The sequence below is a fragment of the Argentina silus genome (assembly GCF_951799395.1).
Source record: "Argentina silus genome assembly, chromosome: 13".
Taxonomy (NCBI): Eukaryota; Metazoa; Chordata; class Actinopteri; order Argentiniformes; family Argentinidae; genus Argentina; species Argentina silus.
This window is the reverse complement of record NC_139667.1, coordinates 16,656,404-16,673,980: the sequence shown is the minus strand read 5'-3', so window position 1 is coordinate 16,673,980 and position 17,577 is coordinate 16,656,404. Positions and strand designations below refer to the sequence as shown.

Sequence of the window (17,577 nt, the reverse complement as noted above, 5' to 3'; positions counted from 1 at the left end):
AACTCGCCATATGTATATGGCTAGATTACAGTAGGTGTTCAGCTGGCAACAGCAGACATGTGTACACCACAGTCACTGGTGAGGTCATTTTAGGCAGCCTAAATATAGCTCACTGTAGGCAGCAGCACACTGGCTGAATAATTGTGTTAGTCTGCGGGGAATAATAATTCTGCAGCATGCGAGTGTGAAAGAAATCTCCCGGCTCCATGTGAAACTGTGAGAATTTCTGTGCGAAAGAGGCAGATAAAAGTGAAAAGTTGTCACAATGACATGCACATTATTTCTGGGTTCTCTCGTGAAGGACGGAAGCAGGAAGGGGGAAGCAGAGTGGCACAGCGAGACATCAGAGCAGGGAGCGACGCACATACACTCGCACACTCGCGCACTCACACACACACACACACACACACACACACACACACACAGATAGGCATCTGAATGACATGGCTGTGGTACATAGTAATACTTGACTGAGCATCATAAGTGTCATGGTACGTTAATGGTATGGTAATGTTATAAAAATAGCTTTTTGTATGACTTGACTAAGTGTCATAACCATGGTTCATATAATTCTACTGTCATATGACCAAGTGTCCTAGATTATGACATATATGTAGTTCAGAATATACTGGTGTTTTATGTGTTATTGAGTGTTATTTTAAATGACAAAGGCATTATTCATATTCCTATAGTATTACTTGACTAAGCATCAGAGAAAATGACAGAACCATGGCTCAGAATACATTGGTATTTCATGACTAAGCTTCATAGGAAATGACAGCTTCAGTTCAGAATATTTTGGTATTACATGACTACATGCCATTTGAATGACAAAGCTTTGGATCAACATAATTTACTATAATACTGACCAAGGGCCATTGGACTGGCACAACTATGGCTCAAAGTACTGCAGTATTTAACAAGGACACTGGTTATAGTATCACTCTTATTTGACAAATGAGGGGAAGATATTCATTGGGGCACATTTATGAAAGCAGCTTTAAGAAATATACAGTGTATATTGTACAGTGAATGCTCACCATAATTAAGAAAAAACCCAGATCAGGAACGCTCTCCAGGAGGTAGGCGTGAATGTGTCAGAGACTACCATCCGCAGAATACATCACCAGACGCTTCACTGCAAGGTACAAACCACTAGTTATTTTGAAAAAGGATGGTCATGTTACAGTTTGGTAAAAGGTACCTAAAAAGCCTGCAGAGGTCTGGGAAAAGGTATTGTGGACAGATAATATTCATCTTATCATGTACCAGAGTGAAAGTTTGGAGGAAAAAAGGATCTGCCCAAGATTTACAGCACATCACCATCTGTGAAACATGGTGCAGGGGGTGTTTGGGCATGTATAACTTGCGAAGTTGTCTTAATTGATGATTGTAACTGCCGACGGCAGCAGCAGAATGTATTCTGAAGTGTACAGAAACATCTTGTCTGCTCGAGCAAATGCCTAATTCATTGGATGGCGCTTCTTCGTACAGTAAGACAATGACTGAAAACATACTGCCATAGCAACTAGGGAGTTTTTCAGGGCCAAAAAGTGGAAAGGTCTTTCCTGGCCAATTCAATCTTAAGATTTAAATCCAATTTAACATGTATTTCATTTCCTGATGATAAGATTTTAGGCAAACAAACAAAACAAAGATGACTGCAGTGCAGGCCTGGCAGAGCATCACCAGAGAAGATACCCAGCGTCTGGTGGGGTCAATGGGTCACAGACTTCAGGGAGTTATTGCATGCAAAGGATTCTCAACCAAATACTAAACATGAGTGCTTAATTTGGGCATTTGATAAATCTGTCCCATTACTTTTGGTTACCCTGAAATAGGGGGACTATGCATAAAAAGTGGTGTTATCTCTGAATGGTGAAACCAATATGTACACAAATAGCATAAAATAAAACAGAAAATCTCCACTTTAACCTCATAGTAATTGTTTTATTAAAAATCCAAACTTTTGGAATAGGATATAGAGCCAAAAGAAGAAAAGATGCTTCCATTATGCAGGGCACTGCATATACTGTGTATATTGCATTAGTCTCTACAGTCTTCTACAGTCTTCTCTTGATCTTTGTTTTTTACTGTTTATGTACAACAGTGTGTGAAATACAAATGAAATTTGAGTTGATGATTTTGATTTGATTTACAAATCCAAGCATTGCTGCAGTGGTGGAGTCCATGTGGGAGACACATACTATATCAGGGAACTCAAATTTGGATGCCAAAAAGGAAAGTACAACCAGATAACTGGATGTACAAAGCCTTGTTTACCTGCTCGTAAAAGGCACATAGACATTGTCAATACGATACAGTTTTGGGTTAGGGTTAGGGAGAATACTTGAGGATACTTCTATATGAGCATATAGTGGTATATTGAGCATTTTCATAAAGGCACATGTTGCGTGTTGTACTGTACATGACTGTTCTGTACTGTGTCATGTGTTCTATGTTATGAGTGGACCCCCGGAAGAGTACATGCTGCAAGAGCAACAGCTAATGGGGATCCTTAAAAACTAAACTAAACTAAATTATGCATAAATACAAATACTGCTGGATTGGTGGGGGGTATGACTTAAACTCAAAACCGGAAGGCAGTAAAGGATGTACTAGTTACCTGGATACACAAGGCACAATTTCCTGTAGAGTCATATCATATACACTACAGTAACATAATCTACTTTATGTATGGTTTTACCATTTGTGGTGACAGGGACTGGAAATGAGCTGCAAAACAGTGTGTTTAGTTGCACAAACAGAAAACATTTTGAAATGGAAAACAAGCATGCCTACTGAACACGACCCAGGTTTTTTTCTGATGCTAGTGCTGAGGGTCCATGTTGTGGCCACCCAGGGAGTGTGCGTATGGTTAGGGCAGACGCTCAGCTGCCAGTTTCAGCAGGGTGACTCACCTGATCCGCAGAGCATGGCTATCGATAATGAATCTCTCCACAGGGCCAAAGCCAGCACCAAGCCACTGCCGACTGACTGACCATGGCCAGCTGAACCAACAGACAGCCAAACTACAACTATAGGCTATAAGTACATATGTGTGCTTCCACTGTATCTCCAAGCGTCAATTAGCAATATAAGATATTATTTGTTAAATGTAAATTTAATTTCAATTCAGTAAATGTTGGGTGATAGGATGAGTACACGACTTTCAATATAGTTCAATGAATGAATTGAAAAGTACCCTTTATTTTGTATGAGGGCTTTTCAACACATTAATTTAGATGGAATTCACCCTGACCCGGCTACAGGTCTCACACTGGATGGTTTGGGGACAATTATTGTTGTTGTCATAACGTCTTTTGTTGTTCACTGTCATGGAATGATGTGACAGGTGTTGTCATTCATATGAGGGGGATTTCAGGACGCTATGGCGGCACATTTCAAATTAAGTGTTACTGTGATAATCATGTCTCCATTGGCACAGACATTCATGCCAGTAAACTATCAGGAGCATGCTGTTCAGCCACCTGGTACACCAAACCAAATCCTTTGGCATTGTAAACGAGGACAAAACAAGCCATGCTAGCCACCAAATGACACAACACAAACTGGACTGTACATATGCACACCAAAAATAACCACCAGGGTTTGGGTCAATTCCATCAATTCAGGAAGTGATTTGAAATTCCAAAGCTTTTTATTTTCAAATGACTGTAGAACGTAAATAAAGAAGAGACACTACTGTAGGTGAACCAATACCTGGATACTCAGATGTTCCAATTTACTTAGTGAATACTTTACTTTTCAATAATCTAATTGGAATGAAATTCACTTCCTGAACTGACAGAATTTTAATGGAATTGACCCCAACCCTGATAACCACATTTAATGGACCCTGCAAATATGAGCTGCATGAACCAATACTCAATGACATTACACAATTAGAAACGTTCCTTAGTGTAGGCCTACACAAGATTGGCAACACTCACTACATACTACTTCTACCTCTTAGCCATAATTAGCCTAACAAGGTAAATGGATGTCTGCACAAGCACTGTGAGCATCCTGACAAGGACAACAACCGCACCAACTACACTGAATAAAGCACAGTGAAATCACAACAGCTCATGCTAATGAGCTTAATTGCCTGGTTGTCGTCAGCTACCGCCATGACAGATTCTAGCTCCAGATGTTAGCTTTTAGGGCTAACGGCTAGATCAGAGAGTTAACTGTCCTTTTTGGTTGGGGGTGCACAGTAGGCTATGTACAGTTACACCAATTATGACCTCAATATGTTATTTTCAATATGTAAGCTCTTTAAAATACAAAATGTGATAAGGATATACAAGGGCGAAACCTCTTCACGGTTCGATTTGAATGATCACTGCACACAATGTGACAAGAATAATTTCTCCTTTCCCAGGCTTATCTCATGAAATGCACTTGCCGAAATAAAGATTTGATTTGACTTTGCTTGCGTGATTTGTGAATTGCACCAGCGGAGCGAACTCATTTGATGGTTAGAATGTTACCAATTTGGAGACGCGATTGCATCAGCGATTCTCTTGTCACACTGAACAGCAACCAGTGACAGCAGTCACATCTGGTGAAGCCTTTACTGCTAGCAGGCTGATTTAACTTTTCGTCTGGATTGCTGCTAGCTAGCTGTAGACGGGCGCTTTCACACCTAGTTCGTTCGATTCAAAGTTCGCTTGGTTGTTACATGGCATATTTTTAATTTGGTCCCCTTCGTTTCACATTGCACAATTGCAAGTGCACCACAGTTCTATACAAAATCATGCCCTGATGCAGGATCGTTCGCTCGTTGGCCCGACATTTGTTAACAAACAAATCGCACACTATATCACACACACACTTCACAATCCAAAGGTTATCAAAAGGACACACAGTCACAACAAAAACAAAAAGGCCAAAACAAAAAATATATATTCTTACGTAAATGAAGGGGCACAGGGACATATGCCTACGTAATAATTTAGTAGCTCACCACTGTCTTGAGTCATCTGTATGAATTAGCGGAGATTATTGGGTAGGAGCCGGAGGGTTCTTGACAAATGACTCCATAATGTTGGGTGGGTTACTTGTTGGTCTTGTCCCTAGTATTTTCTCCAGGTCATCATACAGTGGGAACTTGTCCTTCTCATTTACTATGAAACATTGGTTTATGGCTTACCGATAATTACTAAATCAATTTATAAATACATAGTACAACAACAATTTAACACACTCTTGCACAGAATAAAACATTGATGGGACAATGTTGTACAATCATTATTAAGGCTTTTCCAATTGAGGGACTTCTTTTTTCATTCAGGAGTTGCACATTCCGCGAATCCACTGGGAGGGCAGTGGTCATCAAGAAGACCCCCACTCTGGGGTGACTGTTCCAGGCATGACAGCCCACTGACTGACCAAATGGAACAGCTGAGAGAGACCATTGACCCCATGGAGTCATTTGGCATTGACATTTACTTAAACACACTCCAGTTTGTCCAAACTATGCTCAAGGTCACTGTAGACGCATAGCCAGGGGAACCTTTTTTTTTTCTTTCAGCTGTGCTGACTGCATTGGGGGGTTATTTTATTATTTTGCCAGTGCATTCATCCCAAAGACATTGTTCTCATCATTACTATATCGTTTCAGTTAAAGACAGTTTGGAGTTTAGATGGAGGGTGCCTCTGTGGTGGAATACCACGTTAAAAATACTTTGAAATAAAAAATGCCAATAACCAGAGCTGATGGTTTATCCAGAGACTTTTATTCACAAGTAATAAAAGTGAACAAGTTTGCAAAGAAGTTCCTGTTATCATTTCAGTCCGCCATTTTATACTTTCAAATATAGGTTACCTCCCTCATATGCAAATCACTTATATCCACCAATATCATTCGTCTCCTACATCTCGTCATGGCCTGGTTTCCCCTCCCATTTCTAAAGACAGTTCTCGTGTTACTTCATATTGGTGATGAGCTCATTGTGTTTATTACTGTGATTCTGGTGCCTGGCAACGGTTGACCTTATCTTCACCTATCAATCGCAGTGTTTATTAGGGTTTTAATAAATCTTCACTCCCTCTCTCCCTTTTCCTGTTTTTCTCATAGAATAAGTGTATCTGGTTTCCATAATCTGCTCTCAGCTTCTTTGTCCTGTCCACTTGGAATGTTCACAACTGGTTACATTTACATCCGCTTCTCTTTTCTGTTTACCATATCCTGCTTTCCCATGCCCTGGTCATCTGTTTTCTCCAACCTTTGCTCCCTCCTCGTAACCTTTAAAACATCTTCACTACTCTCCCCTCACAAATCAACCACTGGCCATCCTGGTCTTAATCCTCTCTCTACCTTTCCTTTGTGGAATTAGGAATCTTTATTTTCTATAGAAATGTACCATACCTCTCCCACGAACATTTTGGTCTTCTATAAGAACATGTAATGATTTCTGGGGGAAAACCTGCTACCATGCGTCAATTTAGTCCCTTGTATCAAGGGCGCAATTTCACTACACAGTAGTCTGGCCTGACTGACCAGACTACAGTTTGCTTATACTGTAGGTTTTCGGTTAGTGTGCATGTTCAATTATTTCATTATTTTCTTTTGGTGGCTGCTAACACGGGGAAACTGGGCTTGGAACCCATTTTTACTGTACATGTTAGTTTTATTATGTCAATATAGGCTGTATTAACAAGTACTGCAGTGCTTTTTTTTATAGCATTTTGTGACAGCAAACGGAAGGCTTGATGTGACCTCTGGAGACTTGGACCACAATTGGTCATGATGAGCATGAAAATGTGTAATTTGGAAAAGAGTGCTCTTGTTTCAATTACTCCAGAGGTACAGCCAGAAGAGCTCTAAAAATGACCAAATAGCAGGTTTTCTGACACTTTTATAAATTACTTACACCTGTGGCCATTGCCATTGTGACCGTGAATGTCCCTAACCCCAAATGTCCAATTACTTACAGATATAAATCAGCAATGCAATGACTATATTGAGTGTTATGTCAGATAAACATCTAAGTTATCCATACGGTTCCACGTAAGTAAAGTTTAAAAGTAGTTATCTAACATCTTGCCAGGCAACATCATGCATGCATTATGTCGTAGAGTACATGGTATATAGGTAGAAACACAAATCAATCTGTGCAGTCACAAATGCAAGGCAACACAGAAGACAGCAGCATGGACAAATGTATAACCTGCAGAGATCAAGAACAGCTACAGTATGGAAGGGGCAGGTAGCTCCAGTGAAAACAAAAACAAACAACAGCTGGTTACAAACACACACACGTCCACCCACGTCCAGTCTCCCCTGCTTATTTAGCCTTCTTCATATTTCAGTGGCCTAGTAAAAAACTAATAAAAATGTCACAAGTTAGAACTTATTATCCTTCCTGTCCTGGCCTGTTCCTGTGCACGTATCCTGTCCTATCTTTTATATTACACTCCTGTAGCAGTGTCCCGCAAGATTCCTAGCCTAACTTTACCTGTAGTGTACTTGCTTTCCAGCTGGAAGGCTTCAGCAAAACGCACGTGTTGAAAGAATAAACCCTCAGAACTAAATAAAGTTGAAACTTATCTGCTGTTGGGAAATCAGCACAGCCTAACTTTTTTCCTGTGCAGACTCAGTGAAACCAATCTTAATAAACCGACAAATACCATACATAGTTTATAGAACACCACAGAAAGGCTAACAACAAAACAAGGCATGATGTCATCAAACAACGTTACCTGATTGGCTGGAAAAAAGAATCCGCAAAGATCTTCGATTGCAGTGGAGATAGCTAGCTCCGCTAAAGCCCTGCATGTTACAAGCGAAAAGTTAGTGCCAAAATTCTGTAAACAAATGTAAACAGATCCACAGACGTAATGTGGTCCGCAAATGCAGATTTGTTGAACCCCTGCAACATTTCTGGCCAATGAGCAAACAAATCCCGCATCAGGACATGATTTTGTATAGAACTATGGTGCGTTTGCAATTGGGCAATGTGAAACGAACTGGACCAATTTTCTAAAAAATACAATGTCACAACCAAGCAACTTTGAGTCGAACTTTAGCAAACGAACTAGGTGTGAAAGCGCCCTTAGTTAACCTTGGGGTGTCCACGTATATAACATTAATTACCTACCGACCTGACTCACTTTTGTTAGCAATCGCTACACTGCTGCCTGTCTAAAAAAAATGACACGGTGTCTCCAGTTTTGTTGACTTTTTGCAGTTTATGGCGTATCATACTTTCATAGCGTCAGTTTCACTGATTCAGCGAATAGGAAACTCCTAAAACACAGACAAAGCAGGTCTACACCTCTCAGCTGAAAACCACTTCAAAGGACCTTTTTGCCAAAATCCACATCTGTAAAGTTTTTTTTCTTTTTTTTTTAAAGGATGGAATCAAAATGGAATTAAAATGGAAAATGGGGGTATACTGTACTGTAAGTAAAGGGGGAGTAACATGATAGAAGTGTCAGGTGGGGTTCAGATTCAGTCCCATGCCATTGTGGACAATGTGTGGCCGGTAGTATACAGCACTAAACACTGTGCTATTCTCTGGCACCACATCAGTAAGGTTCTATCACTACCAGCATGATTAGAACATCAGCCATCCAACTGATGTAACAAACCGGGACAAGACACATGCTGCATAGGAACATCCCCTCAAAACATATGTCTCTGCCTCATGGTTCAAAAATGGTATCTAAGTCGAAAACTGTCAAGTCATCATCTACCCCCTCCCTCCATTTCCCCCTCACCAAAGTGCTGAAGCTCTTTGAACTCAGACTGCATTATTGACAGTGGGTGCCCTTCAGGTCTCTTCGTTAGCTCGGTGCGGCGCAGCTCAGCACTGCTGCTGCAGAGGCCGGAGCCGCATGTAGCCAACGAGGCTCTGCTGCCGTGCTCTGGACTGCAGGGGAGCACGGCTCCATAAATTATTCACCACCTGGGTCTCCCTCTCACGCTAGGAGAAAGAGCAACGCCGGCTGTTTGAGAGAGGGCTTTGAGGAACAGCGTATTTATGCGATGCTCAACCAAATGATGACATGCAGGGGCTGCAATTTAATTTATTTCTAGTCGGGTACACAGAAAATGGAGGCACTCACCTGTGACCAGACCAGTGATATTCACCTGAGCAAATAGGAGTACTAAATACTCACACGAGTGCAATGAGACATCATTCAACACACACAACTCACCTGGGCATACATATTCACATTGTGAATTACAGTGGTGGAACTCACACTTGCACACACATATACACACACACACACATATACACACACACACATATACACACACACACACACACACATACACACACACACACTCAGTCATTCAACTGAGAACACAACGTTGACATACCCACATGAGCACACACACACATACGTACAAGCACACCATCCACACACAAACACCCTCACCTGAGGCCGTAGAGCACTGTTCCATCTGGGTGCAGTCGGATCATGCGGTTCTTCACTGTGACCCCATGGACGAAGGACTTCTTGTCATTAATGAAGTACGTGTCAGGGACCCAGAGTTGGTCTGCCACCCTGTTGTCCAGAGTCAGATTGAGGGGAATCCCTGTGTAGGACAAGCGCTTGTCCCTCCAGGACTGCTGGAAGTACATGGTGATGGTGTAGTCCTATGGGACAGAGGGAGAGGAGAAGGGGGTAGGAGCGTTAGGGACACAAAGGGAAAGCACATGGTGCATAGCCCCCCCTCCCTGATGGAAATACATATTAATGGTGTAGTCCTAGAGGTAGAGGATAAGGGGGTATGATGATTAAGGACACAATGGTACGCAATGGTGCATAGCCCCTTCCTCAACTCGAGGCCTCAGACCTGCAGCACTGCTGTTTTTGTCATGGCTCCCCTTTGATCAGGGTTGATCAAACGGGAGAAAGCGTTTCAAAACTGAGTGTAACTACCTGAACTGGTCCAATAAGAACATTTATTTTCATGAAACACTGCAAAACAGGTTTTTACCACTGAACATGGCCCCGGTGAATGGAATCTCTAGCCAATTAGGGCCATTATTCAAGCGGAACAGAAATATAGGCTGGGTTTTGAGTAAAAGCAAAAACTGCCTGAAATCTACAACCCATTGACCCCACTATATGCTGGGTATCTTCTCTGGTGATGCTCTGCCAGGCCTGTACTGCAGCCATCTTCAGTTGTCTTTTTGCCTAAAGTCTTATTTACATTTACCTTTTGCTTTTATCCAAAGCGACTTACAACAAGTACATTTGTCTAAGTAAGTGAATAATCTATACATCAGTCATCATAAGAAAAACACATCTATGCTAGGACCAGGGGTCACAATACTTTTTTTTAAATTATTATTATTTTTATTTACAGTAGAGAAACTGTACAGGGGTGGTAGTGGGGATGTAGAGGTCTTTAGGAGGGACAGTCAAGATGTAGCCTGAAGAGATGGGTCTGTGACTCTGCAGTCCTGACAGCAGTGGGAAGCTCGTTCCACCAGCAGGGCGCCAGGACCGAATAGCGCGACTGCTGCATCCACGTAGAGGCAGCAGTGCCAGGCGTCAGCCGAGGTGGAAGAGCGGAGTGATCGGGCAGGTGTTTGGGGGCTGACCATTGCTTGCAAGTAGAGAGGGGCTGTTCCCTTTGCCGCCCAGTAGGCAAGCACCAGGGTCTTGAATCTGATGCGAGCTGCTACCGGGAACCAGTGAAGGGTGCTAAGGAGGGGGGTAACATGGGAGAATTTGGGGAGATTGAACACCAGACGGGCGGCAGCATTCTGGATGAGCTGCAGAGGTCTGATGGTGGAGGCGGAGAGCCCGGCCAAGGGTGCATTGCAACTAAGAGTTGTTCTGCTTCTCTCGTGAGGAATGGATGTATCCTTCTGATATTGTAGAGGAAATATCTACAGGAGCGTGCTGTCGCTGTGATGTTCGCCACACAGGATAAGTGGTTGTCAAGAGGTTGTCAAGGATCAAGAATGAAGAATGACTTGACCAGTCAAGACCTTTCCACTTTTGGGCCCTGAAAAACTCCATAACTGCTATGGCAGTGTGTTTTGGGTCATTGTCTTACTGTATGATGAAACCCCATCCAATGAATTTGACAGCATTTGCTTGCACTCAAGCAGACAAGATGTTTCTATACACTTCAGAATTCATTCTGCTGCTGCCGTCAGCAGTTACATCAATAAAGAAAATATAGTGGCAGCTATACATGCCCAAACCTAACACCCCCTGCACCATGTTTCACAAATGAGGTGGTATGCTGTAAATCTTGGGCAGATCCTTTTTTCTCCAAACTTTCCTCTTGCAATCACTTTGGTACATGATACATATTCGTTTTATCTGTCCACAACACCTTTTTCCAGACCTCTGCAGGCTTTTAAGGCTTTTTAAAGAAAACTGTAACCTGATCATCCTTTTTGAGGATAACTAGTGGTTTGTACCTTGCAGTGAAGTGTCTGTAGTTTGGCTAGTGAAGTATTCTGCAGATGGTAGTCTCTGACACATTCAAACTTACCTCCTGGAGAGTGTTCCTAATCTGTGGGACAGTTGTTTTGGGGGTTTTCTTAATTAACGTTAGCATTCTTCAGTCATCCACTGTAGAAGTCTGCCTTGGCCTGCCAACCCATTTGCAATTGCTGAGCTCACCAGTTTTTTTCTTTGTAATGTTCCAAACTGTTGATTTTGGCAAGCCTAAGGCTTGCATACATGATGTGACAGAAGACACCTGACTTACCAGAAACACCTGTCAAGCCAATTACTTTTCCCAAGTCCCATTACTTTTGGGTACCCTAAAATAGGGGGACTCAATAGCTCATGTGTACAGTATGTGTGTACAGTGTATAATATATTCTCTATACAGGTGTGTGTGTGCGTCTGTGTGTGTGTGTGAGTGGCTGATTGTTTGTGAATGTGTTATTACGTACATAGAGGTGTGTGTGTGTGTCTGATTGTTTGTGATTATGAGCATAGATGTATGAGTGTGTGTACGTTTGCGTGTGTGTCAGATAGTCTGTGAGTTTATGATTACTCGCATAGGTGTCTTAGTGTGTGTGCATGCGTGCGTGTGCATGCATGCGTGCCTGCGTGTGTGCGTGTGTAACCAATGATTCAGTCTCAGCTGTCAGCCACGGTTGCACTGCAGTCTCCCACACAGTGTGCACCTTCTTTTAAAAATAACTTGGCACAACCACAGACTCAACAATAAGGCCACATACTGCTGAGGTGGATTATGTTGTGTAACGTCAGTTCATATTAAGCGCAGCAAATAGTCGCTCTCCACCTCTCGCTTCACTTCACTCCGCTTCTCCTCCGAGCTACCTCTTCACCTGCCCCATGGTCACTCCTGTCACGTCATCAATCCTGCCCTCTTAACTCTCCGTATCTTTCTACCCCTTGTGTCAGCAATCCCCACGTCAATCTGTATCTTCACTTTGGTTACACTTGAAGCCATAGTAATGGGGCTACTTGAAACACTGTCATGGTCTCTTTTTTTTCACACTTCCATCGTTAAGACATAATAGATGTCATAGATCTTCATGACATCTGGTGTTAGCTATAATATGGTAATTTACTTACAACCTACATTGTCATGACATCAATTGTTGGTTGGCTATCTGGCAAGATAAAATCCTAACTATAGTAAGCCACTAGCTAACTGTTACAGTATAATGTTGATAATGTGTATTCAGCCATTAAACAGTATAAGTGATTTGCTGTTTTACCGGCAACTGTTCTGATTGGTTGAAACAATATGTCTTAGAGTCAGACATCTAGCTTCAGCTTGCTTAATCACGTCACAAAAACATGTCAAGCCCTCTTCCATGAGAGGCACACTAAACACCAATCAGAAGGTCCGTTTTTACAAGACGTGTTTTTGTTTGATGCAAATTTGGCACATTTTCATGCATTCTCTGCTTTGGTCCACTCACAATACCGCTATGTCCTCCTCCATGTCACAGACTGGGTTTGAACCAGGTCTGTTCATGGTTCACCGAACCACCCACATGGCTTTCAAAGCATTGGATAGGCGTACAACAGGGTGGAAATTCCCTAGGGTGGTGTAAGACTAGGGTGGTGTATATTGTTTACACCTATCGAATGGTCTTAAACCCACAAGGAGGAATGAGTGAGATTATACAGAGGGGATCAGGGTTAGGGTCAGAGAGAGGTCAATGGATAGGTTTAAAAGTTTGTGTTGGTTTCTAGGTTAGTTTGCATATGGAAGAAAGTTACCGGTGATTGGGGAGGAATGATTTGTCAATATATTAGAGGTTCAATGAGAAGGTCATCATTTAGACTGTGCCGTAAACACACTGTCCAATATCAGAAGGTAACGTCCCTTGCATATCGATTGTTTTGTATCACAGTGCAAGAGAGGGGGAGAGAGGTGTGGAATAACAATAACAGAGCTGATCATTAGGTGACAGAAGCGGTTGCCAAGGTGCACAAGGTCCTCAAGATCGTTCAAGGTCGTTTAGGAAAAAATGGGCTCCTTGCATAATACTGCGCCAGCAGCAGCAAAACATCTGACTACCAAGACTGAATAACAAATGATGGTAGAAGACTGTTGGATAGAGCGTTGGCACCCATTATATTCCAAAGAGAAAAACACATGATTAGTAGAACAAAAGGAATAAGGGTAACATTAAGGTCACATTTGTAAAGTGTTTATAAATGGTTTATAATTAGTTAATAAATCACTTAATCAGTTTATTATTCAATTATAAACCATTTACAAACAGTTATAAGTCATTCATTTAGACTGATCGATATTCACTTGGTGCTTGCCAAATAGAGAGCTTGCAGTAGCCAGTTATTCATGCTTTATAAATGCACTTATAAAAGCTTTGAAAACTAACCCTGATGTGAAATAATTCCATATTGATTCCTATGCAAATCAGAGACCCTATAAAAACAAAGATATTAATTCCAAAATTACATGAACTATTATCCTTGCATTAAGATGGACTCAATTCAACTTACTGAGTGATTTGTTGATGACATTTTTGCATTTTAGCTAATTTTAAGAGAGTCATAGCAAAGGGTCTGAATACTCATGTACTTCTGTATTTCAATTTGAATTGAATTTCTAAAGACCTGTTTTCGCTTTGTCATTCTGGGGTATTGTGTGTGGATTGATGGGAATTGAGTCTATAACACAACAAAATGTGGAAAAAGTGAAGGGGTCTGAATACTTTCCGAAGGCACTGTATATTTGCTAGTTTTTACACCATAACATTATGGGTGTAATTACTCTTAATCAATGTACTCTATCTATCTATGCCTCTAACCACCATCACTACCCTCATCAGATATAGTTGAAACTGAGACGCTCTATATTTATTGATTAATTTCTGGTATGGCAAGACCTCATTGGACAACAGCAATAGCAGACCGGTTCGCTAATAATTTAAAACATTTAGAAAATGTATTAATTAACAACAACAATAATATTTCATGATAATTGTCTAATACTGTAATAATGTCTCTATAAAATATATAATGATATTAAATGAGTTCTCTATGTTGCCTAAATGGTACAATGATATAATGAAATAGGCAAAATGTACAGGCAACGTTGTGCTTAGAATAATAGTCTGAAGCAATGATGGTCAAGGTTTGTAGGTTTGGATTTAATGGCTGCTACTGGGGCACAATATACAGGTCACTCTCTATGTTACAGCAGGCTGGTTACACTTCAGCATGACTAGTATTTAAACCATTTATAGGGCAGTACTCTTATTTTGAAGAGGAAAAAAACTACTATTTTGAAGAACTTTCAAAAAACATCAGGAACGCGGAACTGGGTTTGACAGCTCTGTTGTGTTGCTATCTTTACTCAGTAATTGGTCAAAACTATCAAATGATATATAACAAATACAAACGATTGCTAAGCTATGGCCAGCTGCTGCCTCGAAGAAAAAGATAAAGATGTAAATCACATAGCGCTAGCAACATACTTCAAAGGTGATGTTACTAACTAGCTACACAAGGTAGCTAGCAAAATGCTTGTTTTGATACTGTCATGACTGGCTAATGTAGAGCTAGTTACCTCCACACCAGTGTGGCTTTGTTGTATGCTTGAAACAACTTGTAGTTTAAATACCAATCGCAGGCCAGTAGCCTTGCTGCAGTTTCTTTTGGTCATGCTTAGTTAAAAGTGAATGCCATCTGTCATTACTATAGTATAGACAATCATGACTAAATGTATGTGAATTATTCGTTTATGACTACTTATTATGAATCATGCAATGTTGGATCACTTTACTTGATGTCCCCTATAAACATGCATTACTGTTCATAATTGCTTATGAAAGGTAAGGCTACTTCACTTGGAGTGCCTTATTTTACAGTAGATGTTATACTGTAGGTGCACATTATTTATGCTTAGTTACAAATGTTTGTGTCTCAATAATTAATGTTAGTAACTCATTCATACATGGTAAATGGCGTTACACTTTACATTAACATCAGTTATTATATATAACATCAGTCTTTATACATCAGTTAAAAATGTTGATAACTCATTCAACTCATTAATAAATGGTTAACAATGTGACATTTCATCAGTTATACATGTAGGTACCTTTTATATGACTTAGTTATCAATGTGGTCTTCTACTCAATGATATACCCACACCAGCTCAAAGCACAAACCACATCAGTGAACACAGAGAAGGGGTAAGTAGTGGATCAAATCTGTGAACCTGCATAGTGGACATTTTTAAATGAGGAATGTGTTGACAAGGACATCAGGATTTCAAGGGCCATGGTTAAAAAAAACATGGTTAGATTAGATTAGATTCAACTTTATTGTCATTGCACAGACTGCAAGTACTGAGACATTGCAAGTACTGAGACAACGAAATGCAGTTTGGAATCTAACCAGATAATGCAAAAGACATGAAATTGTAGACAGTGCATGGTATTACAGTATAAGGTATTACAGTGAGTATAAATAAATGAATATAACAAGTGAATATACATGAGATGAATATCAATATGATATGTACAGTTGAACAAGGGCAATAGGTCTTGAGGTATGTTACATATGTGTAAGATGTATAATTAGAGACCAATATAATAAATATGCTATGTGCAAACAAGCAGTAGTGCAAAAGCTAAATTGAAGTCCTGAGTGTGCAGCCAGTAGAGGTATGGGCATCGGTGATGTACTTGATGGTTTTCACCACCCATTGCAGGGCCTTCCGGTCGGAGACAGAGCAGCTGAGACAGAGCATACCACACTGTGATGCAGTTTGTCAGAATGCTCTCGATGGTGCACCGATAGAAGTTGACCAGGATCCTAGGAGACAGTCTCCTCAGGAAGTATAGGCTCTGCTTCGACTTTTTGACCAGGGTGGAGGAGTTGAGGGTCCAAGAGAGGTCCTCGGAGATGTGGACACCCAGGAACTTGAAGCTGGAGACACGCTCCACCTCCATCCCATTGATGTAGATGGGGGTGTGTCTGCAGCCCCCAGCTTTCCTGTAGTCCACAATGAGCTCCTTGGTCTTCTTGCTATTGAGGGCCAGGTTGTTGTTGGCACACCACACCGCCAGGTGCCTCCTCCCTGTAGGCCGACTCGTCATTGTTACTGATCATGCCTACCACCGTGGTGTTGTCTGCGACCTTGATGATGGTGTTAGAGCCATGGTGACAGCTGAACTGTACTTTGGGGAGATCTTCACATTGTACTGTATGTAAAGATGTGTTTGGTGCCAGAATAACATGGGGTTCATTCTTACATCTGTGCCTCTTGTAGTGAATGGTGACAGTGCAACAGGAATCAAACCAGAGAACTTCCAATCCGTAGGCAAGATCACTATCCGTGTTTTTACTCGCCAGCCATTCTTCATTGACTACTGCTCATTTATGAATGTTATAATGTAGTGGTAGGGGTAGTGCTCCATTGAAACCAATGCAAAAACCGTTCTAAACATTGACTAGCAGATTAAAAACCGCTGGACACCTACGCACCCAAAATACATTATTTGATGTGGGATACTCATTTTTAGAAGGTTGTCTTCATCATCAGCCCTAATTTTAGAAGCCATGACTGTTTATTAGCAAATCACACTTGCTGTCAATGGTAGAACGTTCATCCCCATTAGCTGTGAATAAAGTGTATCTCCTGTGCTGAATAGGGTATATTAGTGTTAAGTTTGAAAGTCCAGGTTCTTTTCTCCAAGGGGTGTTACACTGTCACCATTCACTACAAGATCTTGGAACACAGAATATGTGTACTGCACATAGGAAATATCTAGTATTTCATATGAGTTAACATCAGGAGCATGAAATTAAGTTCCAACCTAATCTATGTACAATTTAGTTGAAGGTTTTAGATTTGTTATCATGAGGTCAAGTGAGGTGTTCCCCAGGGCTCTCTGCTGGTTCCGCATTTACAATCTTGTCCTTCTGATCCGCTGCTGCAGTTTGATTCAAGTGACAGCACTGCGGCAGCTTTTCCCAATCTGAAGACATGCAGTTAAGGGGAAAGCAGAAACATGGACAAACAAAAACATTGAATTAAAAATGAATGGAGATCATTTAAATCAGCCATCCGAAAAGCCTTGCAGGCATTTTGATGAACTGCACTTCAAAATGCTTCACTT

The 17,577-nt window shown here is 41.1% G+C and overlaps 1 protein-coding gene across 1 annotated transcript in view; it reads right to left on the bottom strand.

Moving 5' to 3' along the window:
• The window catches only part of gabrb1 (gamma-aminobutyric acid type A receptor subunit beta1), a gene marked incomplete at both ends in the record, with an annotated part of 45,973 nt that overhangs the window by 15,284 nt on the left and 13,112 nt on the right, over window positions 1–17,577 (bottom strand). Inside the window, one exon of the mRNA XM_083682872.1 lies at window positions 9,397–9,617. Coding sequence (XP_083538998.1) covers window positions 9,397–9,617 — 221 coding nt within the window. The remainder of the gene's footprint in view (window positions 1–9,396; window positions 9,618–17,577) is intronic.